General features: G+C 38.8%; 1 protein-coding gene across 4 annotated transcripts in view; it reads right to left on the bottom strand.

The window, feature by feature from the left end:
- LOC311088944 (uncharacterized protein) overlaps positions 1-25,574 on the bottom strand; it is a 319,691-nt gene that overhangs the window by 95,256 nt on the left and 198,861 nt on the right. Inside the window, exons 1-22 of one of the 4 annotated variants that reach the window (XM_084123341.1) lie at positions 24,726-24,886; positions 24,386-24,487; positions 18,625-18,728; positions 18,367-18,454; positions 13,152-13,232; positions 12,033-12,086; positions 11,699-11,797; positions 11,568-11,612; positions 11,342-11,422; positions 11,009-11,071; positions 7,444-7,497; positions 7,110-7,208; positions 6,979-7,023; positions 6,753-6,833; positions 6,408-6,470; positions 5,665-5,760; positions 5,537-5,581; positions 5,399-5,452; positions 5,281-5,298; positions 5,113-5,160; positions 4,124-4,288; positions 3,523-4,018 (exon numbers count right to left, since the gene is read on the bottom strand). In XM_084123341.1, the coding sequence (XP_083979467.1) occupies positions 3,888-4,018; positions 4,124-4,288; positions 5,113-5,160; positions 5,281-5,298; positions 5,399-5,452; positions 5,537-5,581; positions 5,665-5,760; positions 6,408-6,470; positions 6,753-6,833; positions 6,979-7,023; positions 7,110-7,208; positions 7,444-7,497; positions 11,009-11,071; positions 11,342-11,422; positions 11,568-11,612; positions 11,699-11,797; positions 12,033-12,086; positions 13,152-13,232; positions 18,367-18,454; positions 18,625-18,728; positions 24,386-24,487; positions 24,726-24,843 (1,734 nt within the window). In that variant the 5' untranslated portion in view covers positions 24,844-24,886 and the 3' untranslated portion in view covers positions 3,523-3,887. Of the gene's footprint in view, positions 1-3,522; positions 4,019-4,123; positions 4,289-5,112; positions 5,161-5,280; positions 5,299-5,398; positions 5,453-5,536; positions 5,582-5,664; positions 5,761-6,407; positions 6,471-6,752; positions 6,834-6,978; positions 7,024-7,109; positions 7,209-7,443; positions 7,498-11,008; positions 11,072-11,341; positions 11,423-11,567; positions 11,613-11,698; positions 11,798-12,032; positions 12,087-13,151; positions 13,233-18,366; positions 18,455-18,624; positions 18,729-24,385; positions 24,488-24,725; positions 24,887-25,574 lie in introns of those variants that run through there. The other 3 variants (XM_084123339.1, XM_084123340.1, XM_084123342.1) reach the window with 3 other exon arrangements.

The following is a 25,574-nucleotide window of genomic DNA, read 5'->3' on the forward strand; positions in this document are numbered from 1 at the left end:
TTTTCAAAATTGCAGCAACCCAATTTGGCCCTTAATCTGAGAAATGCCCATTTATTGTTTTAATTTTGTGATAAAATAGACAGAATTTGAAAGCTGAGACTTTGTTTCATTTCAAAAGTAACAAAGAACAAAGCTTATTGCGATTTATTGGACAAACATTAATGATGAAACCTGAAAAGTGACCCAGTCTCTGTTCAACTTTCTCTTCATAGCCTATATTTAGCATAATCTAGTTTATATGCTTGTCCTGTAAGTTTGTGAATAAAAATGAAAATGTGAACAAAAACAGAGCCTATTAAATGGCTTATTATCATCAAAATGGAAATGGAAATTAAAATTAAAATGACGGTAAGAGATTATGACGGAATTTTTACGTCCGTCAAAATGACAGACAATGCGGAGGTCCAACGCGACCTCTGGCCTACAATCACATTTGCAGCGTGATTTATAAGTTAAATGTAGTTATATATTTATAGCTCAATAAGTCTGCTGCTTCTGTAAGTACTGGATGACAATAGTTTGCTCTACCCTGTGCTGTTCAGTAAAGGATGAAATTGGTTGTTGATGTAGATTTTATTTTTATTTATATTTTATTTATATTTTTTATAGTACAAACTGGTTAGTGGCCTAAAGGGACATGTTTCTGGAAAAATGATTTTTTTTCTCACATCCCGTATTTTCCCACCAACTTGTCCATTTAGGGGCTTAAAAGTTAAGTTTGTAAAAGATGATTTTTAATGTTTGCTTGACAAATTCTTGTTTGAAAGATTCAAGTAGTTTTTATAAGCTTGAAGTTTTTACTGTTAGACAGATAGAAAATCAGACCAACTCAGACAGACCATATCAGATGACTTCAGACCCCATCAGACCTCAACAGACCCCCAAGAAACCACATCAGACAACTTCTGACCCCATTTGACCACATCAGTGTGACGGGCCACCAGGCAGTTTCATGTGCGCCTCCATTTGCAGAGCTTTTATCAAACACACAATGGTAAACAGCAATGACAGTGTGAAGGCACCATAACAGGCACCATAACACGTAATGAATCAAAGCCGTCGTGCCTAAAACCCCCTTAGCTGTTCTAAAAACACTGTAAAACACAGCCTCAAGGGGCTTATTGCTTTTATAAAACAGTATCTCCATAAAAAAAACAAACATTTTAATATTTATTTTATTCATAAAATAAACACCAGCAACAAAAAAATAACGTTATAACACATTTATTCCTCCGCCAAGCAACACATGTAGCAATAAAGCATCACAAACGGCAGTTGCGCAGTAATACTAATGCAATGCGGTCACAGGTGTGTGTTTGTTGAGTAATTTACAATGGCTTCGAACGCGACTCAACCAATCAGAATCAAGGACCGGACCTATCCGTTTTAAAAACTTGTTTAGAGCACATTGTCATTCAATAGTGTCCCTCGGGGTGGATGCTCTAGCAAGCAAATGGCCACCAGTGCTCTTGTATGCATTTCCTCCTCTACTACATCTACCAGCGGTTCTGGCCAAAGTGGGGATCTTGAAGGCCCAAGTCAGATCTGGCACCAGATCCAGGGAGGTACAATCTACATGTCTGGCCGCTAGACGGGAGTCTTCCAGAGCTCTTGGAGAAGCAGGTCTGACAACACTGCAAGCCCAATCTAATGCTGCTAGTGGGAAAGGTTCTCTCAGTGGTGTCAGTCCAGGGAAATGGACCCAGTTTCATGCGAGGTGGAGTCAGTCTTGTAATTTCTCCAGTTCTTGGTGGAAAACTAACGGTTTCGTCTTCATTGGGATTGGCGTTTTACCATTTTTGTAGCATAAACACCATCAAACCGATGAGAGCTTTGTATCTTCCAATGTTTCATTCGCCGTGCAACTGATACTCAACTGCCATTGGCTCATCTGTGTTCGAGGGGAGGGTCTTACCGATAGGTCAATTAGAGCCATTAGACACTTCTCACACTGAAGACAGCATTTCTTGTGTCTATTTCTTCAGTTAGGAAAAGTAAAAGTGATGCGGAGATGGCGTTTATTTGTATTACTAGGTCAGTAAGGTATTTTATTGAACAGATAAACAGCCATAGCCTATGTAGCTCTCTAACAGAGTTCATTGTAAAGCATTATCTATTGTGAAGGCTCATTTCATTATGGTTGTTGTAACGCTGTGCTGGAATTTTCAGAAGTGATCCACCAGATATCTAGCCTGGTCCTACTAGACTCTCGTACATTTCATTTGTACAGAGAGTCTGGCCACTCTCCATTGACAAGCGTTAACTTAACCTTGAAGGCGGGTATACTGTTGAAGTTTACAACTATTGGATCTGCCCAGAGTCACTCTGGATCTGCCTTAACCAATTGCTAACGTTTGGTCGTGACGTAACCCTACAACTCAAACTAGCGCACGACCTCCACGTCCTCGTTCTCAGCCACTCCCTCTCTTCGCTGATTGGACCGGTAAAAATTTGGCCAGAGAAAACCCACGAATATACCGCAAACCCAGACGGAGTACTGAAGCAAAATGAAAATTGAGCGGAAGTAAGTAGGAGGGCAGAGCCAGGCCACCAGATATCCACCAGAAGAAAAATAACACGTATGAATAGTTTGTTGATATCCTGGACACCGGGCATGAACACTCAGCTCTGCTGGATTTGGTCTAGTTTCTCTATATTGCGGTGTTGTTTACAACACATGCATACACACACTCCCACTTACAAACACGCATCTGCTACTTTTACAGAAACCTCAGCAATTGTACTTCCTCTCTAGAATAACTTTTTTTTAAATAAATAGTTTAAATGCTTTCCTATTCCTGTTGCACAAGTTGTTCAGCTTGCACAACTACTTCCTCGTTCTACTTGTACGGCTCAGGCATTTTAACAGCATTCAGCGCACCTCCATACAGACAGTTACTCATGAGAACAGATTATTACTACGTTTTAGGACTGTCAGTTGATTAAAACAATGAATCATATGCTCTGTGTTAACATCAATATTTTTTTTTTAGCATCAATTATTATCATTTTCTTTCTTTTTTACTCTTTTTGCTTTTTTGTTTGATGCATGTCATTATACTTTGTAATGGGTAACAATATTATATCTACTTAAGGCAGCATAGATGTACTCAAGCGAGTAGCGATTTGGGACGCAGCCCTAGTTTTTCCCAGTTCTACTGTGCATTTTGAATAATAAATACATTTCCCAGCTAACCTGAAGCGGTGAAGTGTTCATCTTCTCATTAATGTTTTTTTTTTTTTCACTCACTGATCATATTTCATACCTGTTGAGTTTTAATTTATAGGCTAAATGAATTTGACGGATAAACAGGATTTGCTGCTTGTGTGTGTTGCTTGTTGTGGTCTTATCCAACCTTTTAATGCAGTTAAATTAAATATTCATTAATTAAAACGCCGTCTCAGTGTGGACGGAAGGCCAAAATGGAGAGAAAAAGATGCGTTTTCAAACGAAAACCTATTAGTTTGGACAAGGCCTGAGTGAACAGGAACAGAAACAAGACACATTTTAGAGTCAAAAGCTATTTTACTGTAAGCCCTTTATTTTGCTGTGTATAAGTGTTATGAGTTAGGACAGTTTTAGGATTTAGGATAGGAGTTTGTTTATACATTCATATTGTACAAAGACAACAAATATTTGCCCACACACAAGTCCCATTTAACAAACAGCAAAACAATGCATGAATGTCGCTGCCTTGACACCATGCACACTTTTTTTTGTACATTTGACAAAAAGAAATTGGTTTTGTATGATGAAACACTTTCAAACATTAGTGGAAAATAGTTAATCTGATTAACTGCATCTGTGTGAGGAGAACTGACTTTCTAAAAATCACCAGAACACAGACAAAATGAGTTCTTGGTGTGAGAATTTTTCCTCTTTTTATTCAGGCACAGCTAACCCCCACATCTTCATGGTGGCCACAGTTATGAACTTCAATTCCTCCATGTGGACAGTCAAAAATGCTCCTCTCAGACCCGGTACATCTCAAATCATCTAGCAAGATTTTTCCAGTTCCTGCAGGAGATACACAACAGACCATTGTGAGAGGGTTTTGTAAACTATAGCCTGTACACCATGAACCGTTAACTAAAACCCCTTAAGCATAGACAGATACATCACCTTCACCGGCCGTGAACACCTGGGTGACCCTCTGGAAGCCCAACATCCTACACACCACCAACCCATCCACAGTGTCAAAGTTGTCATTACACACCGTTCCCCAGACACCATTGTACAGCACCTCGACTCTTCCACGGGTAGAGCTTCCCACTAAACGAGCCACAGCTAAAGACAAATACACATATATGAGACATGTTTAGGCATTCATATGTCATGCTAAAGTGACTGTTATTTTGTAGAGTAGACAAAAAAACAACAACAGCAATACAAGAATCTCTGAGAATTTAATAGACGTTAACACTAGCTATGTTTTCATCCACCTATTTTAATGCGAATTTTGGGTTATTGCATAATAAACGCTGGATGGAAACGCCAAGATGTGCATAAATTCTAAAAATGCACATAAAAACTTGCGCGGCGGATAATTTTGTAATTTTTTATTTAGACGTGCATAAACTATGATAGAAACACCTTTGCAGAATAAATCCTTTGATGCGCAACAATAACCTCATGTGACTTTGCCTCAGCAGAGGCTGTGATTGGATGACTGGAGTAACCAGTGGACCAATGGCATCACAGCATCTCAACTGTTGGTTTGGTGTTTCTGAGTCTAAGACTGTCAACAGAATGATTTGGTTTAATTCCTCCAGAAGCGTCTCACACGATTGCGTTTCCAAACACCAGCATCCGAACGCAAGAGAACATGACAGTGTTTATTGTGTTTCGTCTGACGCTCTGAGACAAACTCATTTATGATGGAGGGAAACAGAGCCTGATTGCAGCAACTTACGGTTTTATTACAGATATAATGTGCCAATTTCCCAGGAAGTGATGATTTTGCTCTCTTGAACACATGGGATGGAAACGTTGCTTTATTCACAAATGTTTTATGCAATTTTGCACACAAGTTAAATCTGCAACTTTGGATGGAAACATAGCTAGTGACACACAGTAGTACAGAGAGATGGATCAGTATTTATGGATATTACCAGACACACCACCCTTGGGTCCTGCATCACCCTTCTCACCCTTCGGACCTGTTTAAGACCATCATACATGTACATACAATCAATTCACTTGCAAAACAGTTTATTAATCACATAGATGCTATGCACTCACAGATATCGTAGATACACACAAAATATGCCAAAACATACCTTGATTTCCCTTTTGCCCTGGGAGAGAATAGGGTAAAAGGGAAAGGAAGAAAGTCAAGAAACAGACACAGATGGATGTTGCCTTCTTTGTCATTAATAAACTTTTTAATAAACCCACCTGAATCCCCTTTACTGCCCTTTACTCCATTCAGACCCTGAGATCCTGGGACACCTACATACAACATCGAACTCAGATGACGACTGCATGATATAAACCCAATGTTTATCATCTGTTTTCATGTTTGTCTTTATTTACCTGGAAAGCCTCGATCTCCCTTTACCCCCTGTAGTCCTGGGCGCCCTGAAAACAATTATTTACCCAAAATTATTGGCAACAGCATATATCACTTTTATGTGCATATGTTCTTAGCACTCCTACAATACCTTGAAGGCCAAGGCCACTGTCTCCCTTTGGTCCAGGCGAACCTTTTTCTCCAGGTGGTCCTCGCAGGCCAGGAGGTCCCTGTGGACCAGGAGGCCCTAAAAGACCAATCAACCACAGGTTATGGCCCAAATGAATGAGGAATTATGAAACTTCATGGGTGCACCATTCTGCCTGAAAACAGTCACATTTACAAGGTACCAGGATGATACAATGAGCACTTGTGAGGAAAAACTATAATCTCTGTATTTAATGAAGTTGCCAATTTGTGGTAGAGTTCAGTGACTTGAAGGTAATTACTGTCTGTGAAAGAATCTGTAGTTTTTGGAAAAACCTATTGTCTTTGAAAGTAATTTTGAGTAATTTTGTGTTTGCCGTATAATAGATTCTGGAATGAAACTGCTGTGCAATAAGCTTTCTCCAATATTGTGGTATCAGCTATTTCAGATAAATCAAAGTACACCAGATTTTATGTACCTTCTTTTAATTAACTACACAAAAATACAGCAAGGTTTTTAAACTCTACTTCTAGAGAATAAAGAACAAATAAGTGAATCAGGTGTGTTTTGCTTTTTTATGTTTTTAATTAATTTATAAATCCATTGTTATATTGTTATAATGCAGTGTTATATTACATTTGGACCATGCAATTAGATTATTTTGTTGTAAATAAAAAAGCCTGACAATGTCACTGCTAAATATCTTTAAGTAGTGTTGTATTGTTTCTTTCCAAAAGCTTTCTTACCGCTTACACCTGGAGGTCCCTGCCCTCCTCGCTCACCACTGGGACCTTGGTCTCCTTTAGGCCCTGAGGAAGAGATATTTCAAGTACAAGGTATCAAAAAGTGACAAAATGCAGATAGTCAAGTGTGGCTTTGACTGAGATTTAGTTTTAGTGGTGTTTAATAAGGAAAGCATCACTATTACTACTGTTCAGACTAAACAGATTAAAGTGGTTTTGTGGTGTGGTTGTACTTTTGCACAACTGCACTACACTGTAAAAAAATCTTATTTTTTATCAGTAGTAGTAATTAGCAGCTATAAACAAACTATCAAATCATTTGGGTCAGATTTATATTTTAAGAAGTACCTGGATTTCCACGGGCCCCTGATGTTCCTGCCAAACCATTCTTTCCATTGGCACCTGGACGACCGTCATTCCCAGGTAAACCTTGTGTGCACAGAGCAGTAGTCATTAGAGCAGTATAAAACTCTTACAGCATGGAAAAATGTGCAAGGCATTTCCACAACACATATTTTCTGTTTTATTACAGTATGAATTATTAAGGTGGCCTTTCATCATAATAATCAGGCACCTTGTATTCCTCTCTCTCCTGGATCCCCCTTTAAGCCTGAAACACCTGGAGACAGAAATAAATACAGTCAGGGAGAGATGTGGATCTGCTATACTGGGATGAGTAGTGTGTGAAAGTAAGGAGGCGATTACCAGGTGCACCCGGAGCGCCAACCATTCCTTTTACGCCTGCGAGACCTGGGTCTCCTCTCTGTCCTTTTTCACCTGGAGCTCCAGGCTCACCTACCCTCCCTGAAATAAATACAATCATTTTCAATTAATTTCATTGTTTTGCAGCATTTTCTTTGTGTACACCAAAGAAGTGAATGCTTTAGCATTACTAACGTACAATTATTTCCTAAGCCTACGCAGCTCGTTAACACTGACAAAAAATGAAGAGCACAATACTCACACATGCTTCTCAAGAGCACTCACACCCATACACATATGCATACAAATTCATACAGATATACAAAAATACACTAACCTGGTGAGCCAAGGCCTCCTTTCTGTCCTGGGTTCCCTGGTATTCCAGGATAACCTAATACAGAGCACAGCTGGAGTATAAAAACTGACTACTCAAAGCAAGACATAACAATGACAAAATACTATTCACAGGCATCTGTTGGAAAAAAGGATGGAAGACACCAAAGGTCAAATGACAGCTTTAGTTCAGTTCAGTGTTTATGTCTGTTTTGACCAGCAGGGAGCACTAAAACCACACAGGTGAGCCTTTTTCTCCAGGAGGTCCCTGTGGACCAGGAGGCCCTAAAAGACCAATCAACCACAGGTTAGGGCCCAAATGAATGAGGAATTATGAAACTTCATGGGTGCACCATTCTGCCTGAAAATAAAAGTCACATTTACAGGGTACCAGGAAGATACAATGAGCACTTGTGAGGAAAAACTATAATCTCTGTATTTGTGGTAGAGTTCAGTGACTTGAAGGTAATTACTGTCTGTGAAAGAATCTGTAGTTTTTGGAAAAACGTATTATCTTTGAAAGTCAACACATATGTTTTCCTTTTTACTTTTGAGTACTTTTGTGTTTGCCGTATAATAGATTCTGGGATGAAACTGCTGTGCAATAAGCTTTCTCCAATATTGTGGTATCAGCTATTTCAGATAAATCAAAGTACACCAGATTTTATGTCATTTGTCATAAGTCTGGCTACTGGTAAGTTCAAGTCCTCCAGGGAAATTTACGAGTTGGTAAGTTTTTGATAAGTCACTTTTGTTGGAGCAAGATGGCAGTGTACCTTCTCTTAATTAACTACACAAAAATACAGCAAGGTTTTTAAACTCTACTTCTAGAGAATGAAGAACAAATAATTGAATCAGGTGTGTTTTGCTTTTTTATGTTTTTAATTCATTTATAAATCCACTGTAAACTTCATTGTTATATTGTTATAATGAAGCACTATGAGCACCATTTTCTCTAGTACATTAGAAATTGTTGCACCAATTAGATTAAAAAAGGTTAGAGAGAAAACTAAAGCACCATGGTACAACAGTGCTACGCATGTTATCAAGAGAGAAACCCGTAATTTAGAGCGTAAATGGAAACAAACTCATTTAGAGGTCTTTAGACTCGGGTGGAAAGACAGTATGTCACGTTATAAAAAGGCCCTAAAAGCAGCCAGGGCTGAGCATCTCCGCAAACTAATAGAAAATAACCAAAATAATCCAAGGTTTTTATTTAACACCGTGGCTAGACTGACAAATAAACAGACATCACCTGAGCAAAATATTCCATTACAGTGTAGTAGTAATAATTTTATGAATTTCTTCACTGAGAAAATAGAAAGCATCAGAAACACAATTGTAAATGTACAATCTTTAATGGTGTCTAATGATTCAGCCTCAATTACCGCCCCTCAAGAACAACTACAGTGCTTTACAACTATAGGACAGGAAGAGCTAAATAAACTTATCATTGCATCTAAACCAACAACATGTTTATTAGATCCAATACCCACTAAACTACTGAAAGAAGTGTTACCTGTAGTGGAAGAGCCTCTTCTCAATATTATTAACTCGTCTTTATCTTTAGGTCATGTTCCAAGAATATTCAAGTTGGCAGTTATAAAACCTCTCATTAAGAAACCACAATTAGATCATAATAACCTAGCAAATTACAGACCGATTTCAAATCTTCCATTTATGTCTAAAATACTAGAAAAAGTTGTGTCCGCTCAATTGTGCTCTTTCTTGCAAGAAAATGATATCTATGAAAAATTTCAGTCAGGATTCAGACCGCATCATAGCACAGAAACTGCGCTCGTTAAAATTACAAATGATTTACTTCTAGCTTCTGGCCAAGGCTGTATCTCAATACTAGTTTTACTCGATCTTAGCGCTGCGTTCGACACTATAGATCATAAAATACTCCTAGATCGACTACAAAATTACACTGGTGTTCAGGGACAGGCATTAAACTGGTTTAGATCGTACTTATCAGACCGCTACCATTTTGTATGTTTAAATGGGAAAAAAACGAAGATAACGTCAGTAAACTATGGAGTGCCGCAAGGATCTGTGTTAGGCCCTCTGCTATTCTCAATATATATGCTGCCACTTGGTAATATTATAAGAAAACATGGAATTAGTTTCCACTGTTATGCTGATGACACTCAATTATATATTTCATTGCGACCAGATGAAAACGCTAAATTATCTAAATTGACAGAGTGTGTTAAAGATATAAAATACTGGATGACGTGTAATTTTCTGCTAATAAATTCAGATAAAACGGAGGTATTACTTATTGGTCCAAAAAACTGCCCACAAAACCTCTTACAATACAACTTTAATTTAGAAGGATGTCCTGTTACTTTATCCACTACAGTAAAAGACCTGGGTGTTATACTAGACCGCAACTTGTCTTTTGAAAATCATATTTCATATGTTACAAGAACAGCCTTTTTCCACCTTAGAAACATTGCTAAGCTACGTAACATGCTATCTGTTTCTGATGCAGAAAAGTTAGTTCATGCATTCATGACCTTGAGACTAGATTACTGTAATGCTTTATTAGCTGGTTGTACTGCATCCTCAATAAACAAGCTACAGTTAGTCCAAAATGCAGCTGCTAGAGTTCTTACTAGGTCAAGAAAATATGATCATATAACACCAATTCTATCGTCTCTACACTGGTTACCTATTAAGTTCCGTATCAATTACAAAGTATTACTACTGACCTATAAAGCCCTAAATGGTTTAGCTCCAGTGTATTTAACGGATCTTCTATCGCCCTACAATCCATCGCGCTCTTTAAGATCACTAAATTCGAGGCTTCTGGTCATTCCTAGGATATCTAAGTCCACGAAAGGAGGGAGGGCGTTTTCACATTTAGCTCCTAAACTCTGGAATGGCCTTGCTGATATTGTTCGAGGCTCAGACTCGCTGTCCCAGTTTAAAACTAGATTAAAGACGCATCTCTTTAGCCAAGCATTCACATAATGATTACCTTTTATACTACAGTTAAATTGGATCAAATGCATTAATATTATGAACAGCAGCTATGCTAATTATTTCCCATCTGCTCTTCTGTTGTTATCTCGGGACGCTAGTAAATAGTAAATAGTTCGTCAGCTCCAGTTTGTATCCAGCCTCTCATGGAGACTTCAGATGCCCCAACACCTGTGAAGAGACAACTTGACGCCTGTGAAGAGACGACTCGACGCCTGTGAAAAGATGACTCGACGCCTGTGAAGAGATGACTCGACGCCTGTGAAGAGATGACTTGACGCCTGTGAAGAGACGACTCGACGCCAGCGACGTTATGCCCTAAATTAATACATGATTAACTAACTTTATTTTTCTATGTACATTTCTGAAATGCACTTTCTGTAAAGCTGCTTTGAAACAATGTGTATTGTGAAAAGCGCTATACAAATAAATTTGAATTGAATTGAATTGAATATTGCAGTGTTATATTACATTTGGACCATGCAATTAGATTATTTTGTTGTAAATAAAAAAGCCTGACAATGTCACTGCTAAATACCTTTAAGTAGTGTTGTATTGTTTCTTTCCAAAAGCTTTCTTACCACTTACACCTGGAGGTCCCTGCCCTCCTCGCTCACCACTGGGACCTTGGTCTCCTTTAGGCCCTGAGGAAGAGAGATTTCAAGTACAAGGTATCAAAAAGTGACAAAATGCAGATAGTCAAGTGTGGCTTTGACTGAGATTTAGTTTTAGTGGTGTGTAATAAGGAAAGCATCACTATTACTACTGTTCAGACTAAACAGGTTAAAGTGGTTTTGTGGTGTGGTTGTCCTTTTGCACAACTGCACTACACTGTAAAAAAATCAGTAGTAGTAATTAGCAGCTATAAACAAACTATCAAATCATTCGGGTCAGATTTATCTTTCAAGAAGTACCTGGATTTCCACGGGCCCCTGGTGTTCCTGCCAAACCATTCTTTCCATCGGCACCTGGATGACCGTCATTCCCAGGTAAACCTTGTGTGCACAGAGCAGTAGTCATTAGAGCAGTATAAAACTCTTACAGCATGGAAAAATGTGCAAGGCATTTCCACAACACATATTTTCTGTTTTATTACAGTATGAATTATTAAGGTGGCCTTTCATCATAATAATCAGGCACCTTGTATTCCTCTCTCTCCTGGATCCCCCTTTAAGCCTGAAACACCTGGAGACAGAAATAAATACAGTCAGGGAGAGATGTGGATCTGCTATACTGGGATGAGTAGTGTGTGAAAGTAAGGAGGCGATTACCAGGTGCACCCGGAGCGCCAACCATTCCCTTTACGCCTGCGAGACCTGGGTCTCCTCTCTGTCCTTTTTCACCTGGAGCTCCAGGCTCACCTACCCTCCCTGAAATAAATACAATCATTTTCAATTAGTTTCATTGTTTTGCAGCATTTTCTTTGTGTACACCAAAGAAGTGAATGCTTTAGCATTACTAAAGTACAATTATTTCCTAAGCCTACGCAGCTCGTTAACACTGACGAAAAATGAAGAGCACAATACTCACACATGCTTCTCAAGAGCACTCACACCCATACACATATGCATACAAATTCATACAGATATACAAAAATACACTAACCTGGTGAGCCAAGGCCTCCTTTCTGTCCTGGGTTCCCTGGTATTCCAGGAGAACCTAATACAGAGCACAGCTGGAGTATAAAAACTGACTACTCAAAGCATGACATAACAATGACAAAATACTATTCACACGCATCTGTTGGAAAAAAGGATGGAAAACACCAAAGGTCAAATGACAGCTTTAGTTCAGTGTTTAAGTCTGTTTTGACCAGCAGGGAGCACTAAAACCACACAGATTATGAAAGATGTGGAAAGCGATTGGCTCTATTCTGGTCACTGAGATCTGCTGATGGGTTCAAAATCAGAGATGCAAATTAGCCAATTTTCACCTCTTTTAACTGGGGAGAGGATCTCAGAGATTTTGGGTGCCTCACAGATGTTTGGTATCCTTCTGGATTCTAGCTAGGAAGAGCTGTGCAGGTAAAACCTCACTCCTCTGCCTTCTCATGCTGGTTGATAATGGCTTGAATCCTGTTAGGAGCGGTGCGAGTAGGACCTGTTGCATTGGTGCCGTGACCCGGAGTGGAGTAACATTCAGGGCGGTGTGTGTACTGGAGGCCAGCTAGTAAGAGCTGTGCAGGTGAACCTCAAGAGATGCTCAAGAGATGCACAAGAGGCAGTGGTTTTAAGCGCCCTAGTTGACGATGGTTCGAATCCTGTTCGGAGAGGTGCGAGTAGGACCTGTTACATTGGTGCCGTGACCCGGAGTGGAGTGACGTTCAGGGCGGTGTGTGTACTGGAGGCCAGCTAGAAAGAGCTGTGCAGGTGAAACTTCAAGGGGCTTTGGCTTTAAGTGCCCTAGTTGACGAATCCCGTTCGGAGTGGTGCGAGTAGGAACAGTTATATTAGCATAGTCTGCTAACATCCCTCAAAAAACAGCTAGATTTTAAATGAATTGTTCAAATAACTTTTAATAAGTTGTTTTACTGAATTTTAAACGCTTTGAATTGTTCAAGCTGATGCCTCACGCTGATAGTTGTAGCCAAGCTTTGGGCAAATAAGTCACGATTATCTCCCTTATTAACTATTGCCTAAATATTGCAATCTACTAATGTTAAATTAGAGTGAGAGGGTGACTGAGTGACACTATTTTCAAGGCATTGTCACAGTACACAGTTACCTTGTAATCCAGGTGTTCCAGGTGTTCCAGGTGTTCCAGGTGTTCCAGGTGGACCAGGTGGACCAGGTGGACAAACCATGACTATGAAATATAAAGGAAAATGATAACCTTAATTCTGTGAGACACACCTATGGTGTTTCCAGACAAAATGCTTTAAAGTGGTCATGAAATGGAAAATCTAAATGTTCTTGATATTTCCACATAAACAATAAAATCATACTGAAACTTTCACACCTTAAATATTACTCAAATATGTGTTTTTGTTTTAGACCCTTATGAAGCGGCAAGATTTGAAATCTCCCCATTCTTGATGTAACGATTTTCTAAAATACTTGTGCTGCTATTGAGGTGATACAGGTGAGGTTAGGACAGGTTTGGTAGTATGGGTAGGGTTAAGGGTGTGATATAAAACAGCTTATATCGTTGTTATAGGTAATGTGTCTTTAGTCCATTAGGTGGTGACCAAGTGTTTGCTAGGAGTTAAGTTGCAGACATCCAAATGAGACGCGAGTCTGCAGTTTTCCTAAGAGTAGTCACATTGTGTGTTTGCATGTAACTTACAGTCAAAGCTTAATGTTAATAAAGCTCAGACTTTGAGAAACTAAGTTGCTTTATTGGAACATTACATGGTGTCAGAAGTGAAGCGCTGTTAACACCATGGCAAAGTTTCAGCCCCCGGACAGTTTTGATTTTGGTTACCCCGAACGGTGGCCAGAATGGCGTCAGAGATTTCACCGCTACAGGATCGCCACTAAACTTAATAAGGAAGAGGCTGAAGTACAGGTCTGTACACTGCTTTATTCATTGGGAAAAGAAGCTGAAAAAGTGTATCAGACATTTACGTTTGGGGAGGAAGAACGAGAGGACTATGAAACTGTGATAAGGAAGCTCGATGACAACTTTGTACCCAAAGTTAATGTTATTCATGAGCGCGCATGATTCCACACGAGGGCTCAACAGCCAGGTGAAATGGCCGAAGAGTATATTCGTAGCCTCCACGAGCTAGCAAACACGTGTGACTTTGGTGCTGCTAAAGATGAAAATATTCACGACAGGCTCGTGATCGGGATTCAGGACCGAAAGCTGTCAGAAAAGCTCCAATTAATACCCGAATTGACACTCAGAAATGCCGTAGAGCTCGTGAGGCAGCCAGCGTCAGTGCTCAAATCAGCGAGGTGGCAGGTGCGAGAGAAAAATTCCACCAAAGTGAAAGAGGCAGACAGCACCGTGGCTCAAAATGAAACCAAAATGAGCATGTTTCTGACTGGAGATGTAAAAGATGTGGCAGAAATCATGGAAAAGGTGAAATTTGTCCAGCAAAAAGTGCTGAGTGTCGCAAATGCAGAAAAAAGGGTCATTTCGCTGCAGTTTGTAGAACCCGAGAAGTCCATGATGTCAGCAGACCACAAGAGGGTAGCAATGTAACGCATTTCCTGGGTGAGTTAACTCACATTGATGACAAAAGTGGAGCTTGGATTGTCACACTCCCAATTCAGGGCACAGACATAGACTTTAAAATTGACACAGGCGCTGACATAAGTGTCATTTCTGAGAAAACCTTCTCAGTTTTGAAGTGCAAACCAAAACTTAACAAACTCAATGTGAAACTTGAGAGCCCAGGGGGAACATTGCAATGCAAAGGTCAGTTCAGAGCTAAGACTACCTTTAAAGATGAGCAGTATATTTTTTGAAGCATTTGTGGTGACTGGTCCCCATGTAAACAATCTCCTTGGTTGTGATGCAGCAAGTGAAATGGGTTTAGTTAAGAGGCTAGAAGAGCTCCAACCCATTTATTTTTCTGAACTGGGATTAGTGAAGACAAAACCCATTAAAATCTGCCTGAAAGAGGATGCTGTACCATACAGTGTGCACACTGCAAGACGGGAGTCCGTGCCCTTGCTTCCAAAAGTCAAGGCGGAGCTAGGGAGAATGGTACAATGTGGTGTTGTTGAGGAGATCACTGAGCCTACTGAGTGGTGCGCCCCTATGGTGGCCGTTCCAAAGAAGACGACGGCAAATAAGGATTTGTGTGGATCTAAAACAACTAAATAAAGCTGTAAAAAGAGAGAAATTTGTGCTGCCAACAATTGACGACATCCTTCCTAGGCTAGCACACGCCAAAGTTTTCTCTCTTCTCGATGCAGCTAGTGGCTTCTGGCAGTTTCGACTGGATATGGACTGTGCTAAACTGATAACGTTCATTACTCCTTTTGGAAGATATTTTTTCCGCAGGTCACCATTCGGTATCACCAGTGCACCCGAAATCTTCCAACAGGAAATGTTGGTCATCCTCAAAGACCTTGAAGGAGTTGCAGTCTTCATGGACGATATTTTAGTATTTAGCAACACTCCAGAGGAACACGAGCAGCGACTGCAGAAGGCTCTGGAAGCCATTGACCGGGCTGGTCTCAAGCTGAACACAGAAAAGTACCTGTTACGTCAGAGTCAACTCAGGTACCTGGGACATGTCATAGACAAAGAGGGAATTCGCCCAGACACATCCAAAATCGAAGCTATCACTCACCTTGAAAAGCCAAAGAACGTCTCAGACCTACAGAGAATGCTAGGAATGATTCATTACCTGGGCAGGTATGTTCCTCATCTCTCAGAGGTTATTCGACCTCTCAACGAGCTGTTGAAACGTGATGTAGTATGGTACTGGGGTGCTGTACAAGAGGAGGCCTTTGAAAATGTGAAACGCCTAATCACAAAAGCCCCTGTGCTAGCATTCTATGATGTTACAAAGCCCATAGTCGTCAGCGCAGATGCGAGCAGCTACGGTCTGGGAGCCGTTTTGCTGCAGGACCATGATGGACAGCTGAAATCAGTGGCTTACTGTTCCAGGGTGCTGACCGATGCTGAAAAAGGGTACGCCCAGATCAAAAAAGAGTGTCTGGCGGCCGTGTGGTCCTGTAAAAAAATTCTCACGGTTTCTGTATGGATTGGAAAGTTTCATCCTGCAAACCAAACATAAGCCACTGATTTCACTGATCAATGCAAAGGATCTTGAATCAGTTCCGCTGAGATGTCAAAGGCTGTTGCTGCGGATGATGCGTTACAATCCTGTCGCACAATATGTACCTGGCAAACAACTGGTGGTCGCTGATACGCTTTCACGACACCCTCAGCCAATCATTTCATCAGTGGTCTCTGAATTAGTCCAAGAAGTGGAAGCCTATGAGAATGCAGTCAGTGGTGCATGGCCAATTTCTCCCACAAAACTGGAATCTGTGAAAAGAGAGACAGAGATGGATTCTGAGCTACAAAAGGTGAGGCAGTATGTGACTGATGGCTGGCCCAGGTATGCAGCTAATGTCCCTCAAGCCTTGAAATCATACTACAGTGCACGCCATCATTTGTCAATTTTCCAGGATCTACTGCTTTATGATGACAGGATCATAATTCCCCAAAATATGAGGTCTGACATACTGCAAAGATTGCACAGCGGTCACCAAGTCATTGTGAAATGTAGAGAGAGAGCCCGATGTAGTGTATGGTGGCCAAGCTTGTCAGGAAATCCAGCAGCTAGTTAACAGCTGCAAGGACTGTCTGGAATCAAGACCTACTCAAAGGAAGGAGCCACTTTTAACCACTTCACTGCCAGACCGTCCTTGAGAGAGAATCGGTGCTGATATCTGCGAGGTGAATAAGCAACATTACTTGGTAGTCGTGGACTATTTTTCAAGATATATTGACATTGCTCACCTTCAAAACTTGTCAGGTGAAACAACACATGCTTGCTTAAAGAACATGTTTGCACGATGGGGCTGTCCCAATGTTCTCTTTACTGACAACGACCCACAGTATAGTGGAAGTGCTTTCAAAGACTTCGCTAGAGATTATGATTTTCAGCACATTACTTTGAGCCCTTATTATGCCCAGTCAAATGGAGAAGCTGAAAGGGCTGTGCAAACAGCTAAAAGGATTCTGAAACAGTCTGACCCATTCACAGCTTTGATGAGCTACAGAGCCACACCCATTCAAGCTACAGGCGTATGTCCAGCACAGCTGATGATGGGAAGACAAATAAGAACTACAGTTCCCACATTGGAGTCTCACCTGCGACCTGAATGGCCTGATCTGCGGCAAGTGAGAAAGGCTGATCAAAAGGCAAAAAGGACCTACAGGAAGTATTACAACAAAAGAAACGGTGTCAGAACATTACCAGAGATTCTACCTGGAACTTCTGTTGCAGTCAAGCTGGATGCTGAAAGAGGTTGGATAAGATCCGGGACTATTCTCAGAAAGTGCGAATCACCACGGTCTTACCTCATCCAATCTGAAACTGGAGTACTTCGACGAAATCGACAACACCTGATGCCTACAGTCAGTGACACTGAACCAGTACAGTATCTACTTCAGTTCAACAAACTCAGAGGAAAAATGAAGTTCATGGTCAAATTCAACTTGCAACTGAGCCTGATAACGTCCCAGACAGTACAGTGCAGTATGAACAACCAGGAACTGAACTGAGTCTGATTCCAGTCACACTACAGTTAGCTCACCAAAAAGAGTGCAAACAAGGTCTGGACGAATTGTCACAACTCCTAAGAGATTCAAGGACTTTGCAAGGTAAAGAAAGACATTCATGAAAAAAAAAAGTAAAACAAATGTTGTTTACTGACTATTGTAATTTCACAGTTCAATGTTACATTTGTTAAGTAACTCGTAAGGAAGGGTGATGTGATATAAAACAGTTTATATCGTTGTTATAGGTAATGTGTCTTTAGTCCATTAGGTGGCGACCGAGTGTTTGCTAGGAGTTAAGTTGCAGACATCCAAAGGAGATGTGAATCTGCAGTTTTCCTAAGAGTAGTCACATTGTGTGTTTGAATGTAACTTACAGTCAAAGCTTAATGTTAATAAAGCTCAGACTTTGAGAAACTAAGTTGCTTTATTGGAACATTAAAAAAGGGTAGGTTAAGGTTATAGATGTACAGAAATTAATAACAGCTGTAATTACATGCGGGTATGTTTTAAACATAAGTACAGTGTAAAAGCATGTATCGGTATGTACACAATAAGTGCATTTTATCAAATTATTAATTTAAATGTTAGTACATACTGTAGTTGTTAAAGACAGTAAATATAAAGTATAGATCTGAAAATGCATTTCATGACCCCTTTAACGATTGAAATCATGTCAGATTCTCAAAATAGTACCTGGTCAACCAATAGGAATTCTCTTGTGTGTACCAAAGACAAAGATGTGTACCTCTTTGTGCACTAACGTTGAGTTGGTTTAGTTGAGTCCTCAGTTTTTCTAGAGTCCCATTGTTCCCACACAGATCGGACAGACACTCCTGTTCACACATACTCATATTAGGCCTGTTTTAAGTGTGTCAGAGCTGAAGGTGTGTGTGTGTGTGTGTGTGTGTGTGTGTGTGTGTGTGTGTGTGTGTGTGTGTGTGTGTGTGTGTGTGTGTGTTTGTATGGCACAACATGAATGACGGTGTGAAGTGTGTGTATAAACCTCATCTGAGCTGGAGCTGCCCAGCTTGAGTCCTTCAGCAGACTGGAGTTCCTCTGATCTGGCTTCAGCTGTTGTACAGTGAGTACAAGCCTCCAGAGTGAAGACTGCATACAATACACATCATACAAAGCAGATTAAATCATGGAACAACAGAAACAAGGTGATAGCTTACATGATGCCGTGAAATATTCATGTTCACAAAAAGTGTAGGACACACACTTACTGTCAGTTATTGTTAATAGTAGAGCGATGTATAAAGCTCAGCTCACACAGAATTCACTTTCAAACCAAGCAGCTTTCTATTTAGTCCAGTCATTTTATGAAAAAAGGTTGAACAAATTGCAACAGAAGCAAACTCAACTGATTTTGTATCCTCAGTATGTCCTGAGTAAGGAAAAAAAAGTCCCGAAGAATCCCATTAGGGGAAAGTTCTGAAAAAGACCCAAATATAGTCTATTCATACGCCTATTCATTATTTTTCTTACATGAATAGGGTAAAAATTTTAACCTTTAGATATCACCATGAAAATTACTGAGTTGATTACTTACATCAAGACAAACAAAAAATGTATTACAAGTTTTTTGAAATTGTTTGTTAACATGGACAAACGGTGCATAATCTAATTACGTATGTGCTAATTTGCATAAATACCACAACAGATCTAAACATTGGGTATAGCCAGGTGAAAATGTCTTGTTGAATCTTGTTGACATATAACAGTAAAATACTTAATGTTAAGGTCTGAATGGAACCATTTAGGCTACCCATGAACATTAATACATAGAGGCAGGAAGAAGTACTTTAGAAACCAGCCTTTATTAATTATTATTGCAGAGATGGGGTTTGGGGCGGATTCACTTTTTATTTTTGCCTACCATTTGTCTTCTGCATTCTCCTTACCATTGTCTCCTGTTCTTCCCTCAGACTCGTCCCCCAGAAACAGTCCCACAGACCCAGCCCCAAACCCAATCTCTTAATAATTAATAAAGGCTGGTTTCTAAAGTATATCTTCCTGCCTCTATGTATTAATGCTCATGGGTAGCCTAAATGCGTTCCATTCAGACCTTAACATTAAGTATTTTACTGTTATATGTCAACAAGATTCAACAAGACATTTTCACCTGGCTATACCCAATGTTTAGATCTGGTGTGTTATTTATGCAAATTAGCACATACGTAATTAGATTATGCACCATTTGTCCATGTTAACAAACAATTGAAAAAAACTTGTAATACATTTTTTGTTTGTCTTGATGTAAGTAATCAACTCAGTAATTTTCATGGTGATATCTAAAGGTTAAAATGTTTACCCTATTCAAGTGAGAGAAAGAATGAATAGGCATATGAATAGGCGATATTTGGGTCTTTTTCTAAACTTTCCCCTAATGGGATTCTTCGGGACTTTTTTTCCCTTACTCAGGACATATTGAGGATACAAAATCAGTTGAGTTTGCTTCTGTTGCAATTTGTTCACGGTTGACCCCCATTTTGGCTTAAAATGTATGGAGCTATTCTTGTGCCAATAAAAATGAACGTAGCTTTTCAAGAAACTAATGAAAATATAAATTGAAACTAAATAAATTATCTCTAAAACTGAAAAAGAATAAATCGCAGGCAAATTTTTTGACTTCGTTTTTAATACACTGCATGTTTTGCTAACTATTTCTCATATTTCAATCGCTGATCTGAACTTACAAATGCGCTTCCAGAGTTTTCATTTACGCTTCTGAAGTTTTCGTTTATGTTCCCAGAGTTTTCGTTCGCCGTTCTGACACATTTCTCTCGTGGGGGCGGGGCTAGTAGCAGTGTGTTCTCATTGGTTACTGAGCTTTTGATTGATAGCTTCGTGACCTGGAAGTGAAGACGTCAGTGGTGTGTTTATGTGTGGATGTGAGCGTCTGTAATCGCAGCTTTCTATTTCATTTTAGTGATATTAAGTTTATATCTGTATTTATTTGCTGCTACACTATATTGTTGAGATGATCTCTTATAGAAGGAATAGTACAGACGAATGATATTTATCATTAGTCATCGTCGCTATATCAGGAGGATACTGGATAACGTTAGCCTACTCGTGGTAAGTCTGATTTTTGTTTTGTTTTTAATACTATACTAATACTATTTATAATACAGTACTGGCTTTTTTCAGGTGGAGAGGCATTTTAGATGCCTCAGTGAGAGCCCATAACATTATACAGCTGAGCTGTGTTGTCTTGATTTAACTGTTAGCCCAATCATTACATGACTTTTTTATCTACATTCGGTTACAGTCTTCGATTAGATCATATTTGCTTCGATTAGATCATATTTCCCCACAGCCACCCCAAACAACATTGAGCTAGAGTACTGTACAGTATCTGTACTGTATCAGTCAATGTCCGATGCCATAGGACGAGAGCGCTGTCAATCACTGCCTGATTCAACTTTGGCAATGTAAAGCCTTTTTTACCATGCCAATAAAGCTATTTAAACCTGAATTTCTCAATTGCTGATTAATTTGCGATGCAACGTTTTTGAAAGAGGAGAGACACGACTTGACCACAGACCACGTCTCTGTTCGTAATATGTAAACACTCAATTATTTTGAAGTATCGCCCTGGTTGCAATATTTATTCTGATTACTTTTGTGTGATAAAGATGACTGATAAAGCTATTATATGTATCTAGTATGAGTAACAAATTGCTTTTTCTGTGTCCATATTTGACTAATAATAATGAAAAAAGTGCACTTCAAATGAACATTTCTTTGACAAATGTTAAATCTTTAATAGTCTTTAATAATAAATATATGTCCAAATTAAAAACTTAATACATGCAAGTAATTATGACTGAAAACATCCAGCAACTAGGGAATGCACAGCCATATGTTTATATATAGGGCAATACAGCCATCTACTGGTTACACAACAGTATTACAGATGATAAATGCTGCTTGACTCCGAGGTAAATATTTAATACTGTAAAATCCCTTAAATATAAATATAATAAATATTTTAAGTCTGCAATGTGTTACTGTATGGGGACTTCAAAGCAGTTTGTATTGTTAGATTATAATACATTTCCTCTCTCATTTTCCAGGGAGTGGAGCAACTTTTCCATAAACAAAATTCTGATGCTGACACAGAGGATGGAGTGATAGTACCAGAGATCCACTGTCCCTATCAGACAATAATCTTACTTTGTTCAGACACATCACCTTTGAATGACTGGGATCTTGATCTTCAGAAACCTGATTTATTTTAATATAAACTAGCAAATATTTCAATTTCCTCTAGATTAAAACAAACACAGTTCACAAGTACACAAGAGGTTTCACTTTATTCTTATTAATCTATGCTGATCTTGGATTAGCATACCAATTATGAATGTTGAGGGGATATTCACCCAAAAATACAATTCTCTCTTATTTTGCTCACCCTCATGCTGTCCCAGATGCATTTTACTTTCTTTCTACATAAACACGAATTAAGATTGTAAGGAAAGTAATCCATCTCTGCGAGTCCTAAAGACGCTTTAAAAAGCACACACAGTGAGCGTGACGGTAATCCATGCGACCTCAGTGGATGAGTCAATGCCTTCTGAAGTCAAACAATAGGCTAGATAAAAGAAATACTAATAATGTAAACTGTTTTAACTATTAAAAATCTTACGTACATGGGTTACAATCCACTTGTATTATGGACTCACAGAGATGGATTATTTCCTTAAAAATCTTTGTCTATGTTTATGTCAAGAAGAAAGTCATATATATCTGGGATGGCATGAAGGAGAGTAAATGATGAGAGAATGCTCATGTTTTGGGTGGACTATCCTTGCACTGCTTGTGTCCAGTCACTGCTTTGTTACTTGTACTGCAACAGGAACTGCTCAAAGAATCATTGCAACATTTAAAATGTATATGAATTTTTAAAATGTATTCTGTATTTGTAATTGTGCATTTTGTATAGTAATGTATATCATGAGAATACTGTGCATTACATGTATATTATGCAGTTAATGTTTTGTGGATTCTGGTCTTTCCGGTCACAACATAATTGCATCCAAGACCTTCACTCTGATACTTGTGTGTATGCTTTAGTGACAATAAAGAATGTAAATTTATTTGAATATTTTCAATTACATTAATTTAACTGGTTGTATAAGTCACGATTGAAACGGTTGATGATTGTTAAAATATATTTACAATTTTAAATGTTAGCAGATAGTGTTAATTAAATGAAATAACTAAATACAATTATCAATTTAAAAAAAATGGCAACAAGAACATTCTTTGTGTGACATATGTAATGAAATGCCCTTTGAGGTCTGTATCTGACAGCAGGACACGACTGTAATTTTCATTTTGTTTAAATTCCTCTTATTTAAGTGATCATTAATTTTGATGGTGTAAACGTATATCATGCTAACAGTGAGTAGTGTGATGGCCATGGTTGCCAACCTTGATTACTTGGTTGAAGTTTGACTTTCTTGACGGCTGAATATATCACACACGTTTGCTAGTATTCTCTTTAAATTGTAACAGCTGAACCTAATCAGAGCCTAACATGCAAAATAATCATCAGGAATAAACAAATATTCTCCGAAAACATCGGACACTACAATATTTTAAGTATTATATACAGTACTTTAATGTGCAATTACACCTGAATAGACTGAATATAGATCTCTTGTGCTCCTAAAAAGCTTCTGCCAACTAAGTAGTAGCAGCAGGTAAATACAGATAAAATTAAAAAACAAACATAACTTAATATCACTAAAATGAAATAGAAAGCTGCGATTACAGACGCTCACATCCACACATAAACACACCACTGACATCTTCACTTCCAGGTCACGAAGCTAATCAAAAGCTCAGTAACCAATGAGAACACACTGCTACTAGCCCCGCCCCCACGAGAGAAATGTGTCAGAACGGCGAACGAAAACTCTGGGAGCGTAAACGAAAACTTCAGAAGCGTAAATGAAAACTCTGGAAGCGCATTTGTAAGTTCAGATCAGCGATTGAAATATGAGAAATAGTTAGCAAAACATGCAGTGTATTAAAAACGAAGTCAAAAAATTTGCCTGCGATTTATTCTTTTTCAGTTTTAGAGATAATTTATTTAGTTTCAATTTATATTTTCATTAGTTTCTTGAAAAGCTACGTTCATTTTTATTGGCACAAGAATAGCTCCATAAAAATGACTGCACTAATTGGTCAGTGTGGTGAATTCAACTGACCATCTTGAAAATCAGTGAAATCTGCATAGGGGATTTTTTTGCACCCGATCACACGGATTCCTATTAGAATGAGTTTTGCCCATGAAATTTCGCCAAGCAATGGTGAATGTGACTGCACCTTAAGGCTACAACTAAAAATATACAAATTTCATTGCATTATACAACAAAATATCGGTGACATCTGTATAGGAATATAGCTTTTCTCTTCAATGCATTTCCCTTTCTTCATCATTTTTGCTCAATAAGTTTTAATCAGCTGGTGTTTTGGTGATTATTAGTGGAATTTTTAAGTCAGAGTCATCTCAGAGAAACCACAGGTGTAGAAATCACTTTAACTATCACCATGATCCATTGACATCTGACAACTACAAAAGGTCACAATGCTTCTTCATTTTAAGTTTATTTATAATGTAATTATTTAAACCCTAAAACTTGCTTGGTTTAAAATCAATGCCACTTGGTTTGACATTTTGTATATAATGCAAGGACATTTATAAAGTTATACTTTTTAAATGTGAATTTATTTCAGTTCCATCTTACCTTTATAGGCCAGCACAGAATTCATTGCAATCAGCAGCAGGAGAAACACTATGAGAACAGGAATACAGTGACATCTCTTCCCTGGCTTCTTCGGCGTCGGCTCTGTAACAAGCAATACAGAAAACTGATTTTATAAGTCCATTATAAGTGATATGATATGAGGGATTAGCACTATTTTAAGTTACAATACATAGCTTTCCATGACCAACAACAGTCAATCAATATTATGAAATATCAGACCACTGAATGTCATGATTGATCAGAATAAAACATTCCAGAAATACACAAACATTTTGAAGCATATTTGAATGTGAACAGTGTCAGTCTGCCCGAGACTCACCGCTTTGCTGGAAGTCGTAGCGCTCGGCCTCAAAGAGCTTCATGTTGTTGTCATAAAGAGGGTTTGCCTGGCTGAATACAGAGACCTGCCCTTCAATGGTGTCCACTTCTGTCTCCATCAGTCACTCCACCACACACTGACCTCTACACAGCCTGGGTGGCAGTTTAAAAAACAAAACCAATGAAAAAAAACAAAAAAAAACATATGCTGGCTCATCGAAACATACGTCATCTGACAAAAGAGATGCAGCGGAAATTGTTCCAATGAGTTTGGCAAGAAAGTTTTGTTGTGTTGTGTTGTGTTGTGTTGTGTTGTGCTGTGCTGTGTTGGCTACAGTAGCAAGTTAAGCATAAACTGCTTTTGCTGAAGACTGGAGTAATGATGCAGAAAATTCAGCTTTGATCACAGGAATAAATTACAGTTTACAATATATTCACATAGAAAACAGCTGTTTTAAATTGAACAAATTATACATAGTGATCACATTATTACTACTAATATTACTACTACTACTACTACTATTATAATATAATAGTGACTTTTAGCTATCATCTGGGGTCAGGTTTAGCCCCAGAAGTCAGATAAATTTGACAAAATGTCCCTTAGGGTACATTTGGGAATATCCTAAATTAGATTTTTTTTTTTTTTTTTTTAGTTGTTGGAAAGTTAAAGCTATGGTGAGTCAGTAGTACTTACAATTGGACATACAAACAATTATATAGATTATATACACAAACAGTTCTGTCCTCATTATAGAATAAAGCAATAAGCCCTGCAAAGCCATGATTTACAGTGAATTAAGAACAGCTAAGGGGCGTTTTTAGGCATGACGCGGAGAGGAGTTTCCGA

This window comes from Abramis brama, assembly GCF_963993115.1.
Source record: "Abramis brama genome assembly, chromosome: 8".
NCBI lineage: Eukaryota > Metazoa > Chordata > Actinopteri > Cypriniformes > Leuciscidae > Abramis > Abramis brama.